The sequence below is a fragment of the Anabrus simplex genome, chromosome 3, assembly GCF_040414725.1.
Source record: "Anabrus simplex isolate iqAnaSimp1 chromosome 3, ASM4041472v1, whole genome shotgun sequence".
Classification (NCBI taxonomy): Eukaryota; Metazoa; Arthropoda; class Insecta; order Orthoptera; family Tettigoniidae; genus Anabrus; species Anabrus simplex.
The window spans coordinates 193823671-193829670 of record NC_090267.1 but is presented as its reverse complement, the minus strand read 5'-3'; the positions used below and the strand labels follow the sequence as shown (position 1 = coordinate 193829670).

General features: G+C 37.5%; 1 protein-coding gene across 1 annotated transcript in view; it reads right to left on the bottom strand.

The window, feature by feature from the left end:
• Positions 1 to 2892: 2892 nt before the first annotated feature.
• LOC136866729 (talin rod domain-containing protein 1-like) overlaps positions 2893 to 6000 on the bottom strand; it is a 125367-nt gene continuing 122259 nt past the window's right edge. Inside the window, exons 5-6 of the mRNA XM_067143839.2 lie at positions 3577 to 3786; positions 2893 to 3207 (exon numbers count right to left, since the gene is read on the bottom strand). Coding sequence (XP_066999940.2) covers positions 2893 to 3207; positions 3577 to 3786 — 525 coding nt within the window. The remainder of the gene's footprint in view (positions 3208 to 3576; positions 3787 to 6000) is intronic.

Here is a 6000-nt window from a genome sequence, read left to right as displayed (position 1 = left end):
AGCCCTGAAGATGGTTTTCTGTGGTTTCCTATATTCACCAGGCAAGTGCCGGGGCTGTACCGTAATTAAGGCCACGGCCGCTTCCTTCCACTTCCTAGGCCTTTCCTATCCCATCGTCGCCATAAGACATATCTGTGTCAGTGCGACGTAAAGCAAATAGCAAAAAAAAAAAATTTTAATGAGAGTTCGGTGCCTGGATTAAAATTAAATTCCAAAGCAACTGATGATAAACGATTAGCATGGTCCATAACATGAGATAAAGTCCCAATAGCAAATATTGTTCATTAATGTGTGTGAATCATTTAAAAAAATATTATTGGTAACAACATTCCTTTTGGTGGGAAAATACAGTAGTTGTTCTTGGGGAAGATTTCAGACAGGTTTTACCTGTTGTGCCTCATGCTTCTCGTCAAACAATTATTCATAATTGTATTAAATACCGGTACCCTCCTCTTTGGCCTTGCTTATATATAAAAATATTGTGGTTTGATTTTATATTGGTCTGTATTAACTACAATCTCTATTCCAATAAATTCACTGTGATATTTGAAATCAGCCTTGTCAATACTTACAGTTACTTATTTGATTATTTATTATCATGTAATACACCATACATTTTTTAGGACCTTATTGTCCTCTTCCTCAGTGGTTTACTCAAACTACCAAGACTTGTTGGGAATGTGATTGGTGTTTAATAATAATTAAATAGATCCAACAGATATTTTTGACAAAACATTCACTTCTGAAGATGATGTCATCAGTTTCTTCACAGTTGCCATTCTTACACCAAAAAATGAGCACTGTAATGAAATTAATTTGAAAGTCATTGATTGTTTATCTGGTAGTTCAAAAAACAAACACTACCATCAACAGATTAATTAAAGATGAAAGCCAGCTACTTCAATTTTCTGCAAAATTCTTCAATTCCTTGGAATTTTTTTAAAATTTTTTAAATTTGTTTACAATTTGCTTTAAATCTCATCGACACAGGTAGGTCTTATGGCAATGATGGGATAGGAAAGGCCCAAGAGTGGGAAGGATGCAACCGTGGCCTTAATTAAGGTACAGCCCCAGCATTTGTCTGGTGTGAAAGTGGGAAACCACAGAAAACCATATTCAGGGCTGCTGACAGTGGGGTTCAAACCCACAATAAGTTCACAGCAGCACGATCCTAACTGCACGGCCAACTCGCTTGGTATTTGCCCCATTGACTCTCAGTTTTGATGGGTTTGAGCTAGTATATTACTGAAGATTGCTTCTCATAATTGCATTTGAATATCTGCCTGGGCAATTTGAGGGTTGCAAGTGTTGATGATGAGGAGGAGAAATACCATCAAGATATCACTATAGTGGAACAGCAGTATCAAGCATACATATTATGGGCAAGGTCATAATTAAAGGTATCTCTTGGGAATGAACCAAGAATACTTATATAGAAAACTTGAATGTTGAGATGTGGAAATGTTGAAACATGCAACTTCAGAACTTTTTTTAAAAAGAAAGGGTCCCAGGGGCGAAATCTGGAATAAAGGGAGAAATTACAATGCAGATGTAAACCTAGAACAAGACTTATGTTAGAGATGATTCCACACTAAATTTGGTCACAATCAGATAATATGATATACTGTAACATAGTTGTTATAGTATATTTATTTTCTTTGACAAGAAAGCTTCTTTCCTCCACTTAATGGAGACACAAGAACCATACCGGGCCAGTGACATTGATGTTAGCATCATCATCAGACCAATGCTCCCACTTCAACTAATAGACAATGTGTGCTTTAGCCAAGTTTTATCCTGCTTAGTTACTTTATGACAAAAAAATGAAAAGATACTTTTACATTGTGTGCATTGTTTAAAGTTGTGATTTCTAAAGGAAAACTGACCGCAAACTTAACAAAAACTATTTGGAGAATTTTTACCTGAACAACATTACATTTCAGGCTCATCTTCTGAAATGACTAATTATATTATTGTTATACTCGAGTTGAAAACATACTATACATATTTACAGTTAATGTACAAGTAGGTATACAAAACACAACATGTGAGATCATATTACATATGTTCAGTATTTTGCAATGACCAATACACTCAGAATGACTTGTACGATATCATCCTCTGTATTAGATGTTGGTCACAGAGGGCACTGAAGCATGTGGCTAGTGGTTTGTTCTTGTCTGCATTCACACCTTCTATCACTTGTGCTGAACCCCATTTCTTCAAGTTATTCCTGCATCTTCCCACTCCTGATCATAGCCTCTTCAGGGACTTCCACACCAGCCATCTTTCATTATGTCCAGGTGGTAACTGCTCAGCTGCTAGCATCCATGTACGGGGTATGAGTGAGCCGGTCTAGCTAAAATATATGTGGGGTTTCTAGAGAGAGAGGGAGAGAGACCATGTGTGTGTGTGTGTGTGTGTGTGTGTGTGTGTGTGTGTGTGTGTGTGTGTGTGTGTGTGTCGAATTACTTGAATGTTGAACAGGTCTTGTGAGTATTATGTAAATATGCCTATGTAAATACGATAACTGTATATAAGAACACCATGTAGAATGTAATTGTATATTTGTATATAATTTTTAGTGGTGATGGAGGCACTTTTGTGTATGTGGGGCTATGCCCTTTCTCCATTCACCATCCCTAAATTGTAACTACAATTAGTGGAAAATAAATAATAATAATAATAATAATAATAATAATAATAATAATAATAATTTATTTCATGCAGTCACTGAATAATACTTATGTAGTAGAGTTAAGAGGATAGTACTGGGGTATGTTGTCATATTTTCTCTAAATCAGAACAGAAATGATGCAAATGTGAGGTATTTATTCTTTCTCTTTTGGAAGTATCTACATTTATAAGGGTAACAAGCTTTCTTAATATCTGTCAGTGCTCGCTGCTTCCTAGTGCCTGGGCAAGTCTAGCTGCACTACGCAGAATTGCTGCATGACATTGTTGCACTTTAGTAGCTACCTTGTCATTTGTGTCATGTCTTCCCAAAGTGCCCCACATGGCAAGGTCATGTATGGCAGAACACACTAATACACATGGTGAGGCTACCCCCATACAGCCACTTAGCACTCCATGTAGTGTCTCACGTCCTGCTTGACTTAAGGCAGCTCCAGAACCAGTTAACTGAGAATCTTGGGTTGCAAACACAGCAAGAGCATTACAGGTAGTAGTCAGGGATTCACCAAATACCTGAAAGAATAAGTAGGTAGTTTTAGTTGTGAATATTGCATGAGAGATTAATGGAAAAAAAAAAGTACCAAGTTTTCAGTCTAATTTTGTCAGCACAATAAAAGGGTGTCATTGAAATTTTAATAAATATAACACTTCCCATGGATAACAAATAAACTTATTTTTGAATTGATGGAATCTGACTAATGTATTGATAGAATGTCTTCATAGATCAGAAGAGAGCAAAGTTTGATCAGTGGCAGTTTAGAAGTTAAGTTTAACTGTATGCATCCAGTACAAGATGTGGGGTCCCCCATATTCAGCAATTTGTTTACCCTTGAAGTTTTTTGATTTGTTACCACGTTTTTATGTCAATATGATAGGAAATACCTGGCAAGCCCTGTAGTTGAGTTCTGTTGGACGGTCCTTGAGAAACTTGACACTTCCACAGAAGGTATTTACTGCTGCAGCAATACTTTTGAGACAAAGCCGAAATTGTTCTCTGATGTTGTCATCATGAGCTTCATCGGCTGCTTTCAGGCAACCATCTGTTAGAATGTTAGCACTCTCTGTTACATTGATGCAGATGTCTGTCAGTTGCTGTGGGAAAAACAGAATGTGGAGAATGAAAATTTGTTCTTATACCCCACAAAATACACATTTTGAAGGTATTTTAGTGAAGTTCCTAAGTTGCTTAGGTAGAATGTTTCAGTTAGTGCTATACCAACGTATTGCTGCCTTAGTTGAATATATATGTATGTACAACCCTTGTCCTGTTTCTCTATGGGATTGAGTATGAAGTGAGGTGAATCTTTGTAGCAAGTTTTTACGACTAGATGCCCTTCCTGACATCAGCATCATCAGACGAGTTAGTGAGATGAAATGAATGGTAGTAGGAAGGGAGAGAGAGTGAAACCCGGTGCCTGCACATAGCTTACTCCTGTCGAATAGCACCAAGGGGTCTGTTCAAGGCTTAACATATCCATCTGATGGATGAATTACCATCAACAGCATCATACGCCCTCACTCCATATGAACAGTGGGGAGAGGTTTGGAATTGAATCCAGCCTTTTGACATGCAATCGAGTGATTAGAAATTGTGTACCACCACCTCTCCTACCTTGTCGGATAACATTCTGATGGTGAAAGTTTTTACAGCCGACGGGACTCGAACTAGTTAAGCACGGTGTCAGACCATATAGACTTGACACCTTAACAAAAATGGCTACCAGGTGGACTAGTTCAATATTAAGACATTTCAAAAATAAGATTTTGAGATGGAGACAAGATCGTGTACTCTGTCTGGTTCTGTACTGAGAAATCTTGAATGCTGGTTTGTTCACTCACCAAAATCAATGTCTTATAGTGTTTTATTAATATATTTCCTGAATTACAACATAGAAATTAAATGTTTAAATGCTCTTAACACATCGAACCAGCCATTGGTATTGAGCTAGGGTACCAATAAGTCAATGTAATATGCCTTCGATTTGCATTGAAGATAATGTATGTGATAGTTCAAAATATCTTTGAGGTTTAGGTTCAAAGATATATGTAACATTTTTCTGGTATGGTCCAAAAAGCTCCAACCATGAGGAAAATAATATTGTTCATATTTAATTGCTTGGTTTGGTAAAGCCTCTTTTAAACCTACTGGCACTGTTAATTGACAAAACTGTGTGTACTGGATCAGTAGCATAGCCAGGATTTCAGTTTGGGAGGTGGCATTAGGGTAGTTCTTCATCCAGAATTTTATTTTGATAGGTGTCCAAACGTCCAGAGTTTAGGTAGTATAAAATACCTAAAAAGGAAATGAGTGTCCTTGGATCCAAGTAAGAGTGGTGGATTCATGCAGATTTCGGAAGCTAATAATACTTATATACCGTACTTATATATTATGTATAAAATGCTTAATAAAAGTACATTTGTAAAAACTCCTGGCATGTCCGGACTCCTTGGATGACAACCCCGCCCTCCCAGCCAACCTCCATTATTCCCATCCCAACATAACTGCAACATTTCATATATTCTGAGTACAAGTAAAATGAACGCAAGAATATATAGTTTGAGTAAAGATGCAATATTCTGGTTTAGAATAAATACGGTAATTTTATTGTAATAATGGTCATGTGATTAGCTATAAAGAAGTGACATTTTATACGAATAATGTAGCAAAGAAATACACACACACACACATGCAACATATATATATAGAACCCCACGAACCTACTACGGTGTCATAGCAGGCGAAGAGGTGATATTCTGACGTGGCGCATCCCAGTGGGTGGATAGGGGAGTCCTCACGGCTTGCCAGCGGACTTGAGCAAAATAAAATAGCTCTCGCGGACCAAACACACAACAACAAGAAATCCACTAGTGTCTGTTCACCTAGTTGGTGCGACAGTGAAATATGGCTTGATCTCAACAATCAAGTCTGTAATAACCGTGATCTTTATTAAAGATCACCACAACCAACTTCAACTTGAAGTAATCATGATGGAACAAAAGGAAAGAAATCCGCTACCCCAGGCCCCAGTCAACACACTGGACTTTCCTGGTCATCGGATTCTGGGGGACCAGGAACGTCATGAGGAGAAGAGTCAGAGCTTCTCAAAATCTCTTTGCAAACACTACATTGGCACTCTCAATGCAAACATTCTCTTCAAACTTGGAAAACTAAAACAACTCACAGACATGCTTGAAAAATTTCACATCAAAATTCTTGCCATTCAAGAGACACGCTTCATAGATGAAAACCATTTTGACACAGAAAATTACAGGATTTGCAAAGGTAAACCTGCTGTCAGAAGAGGC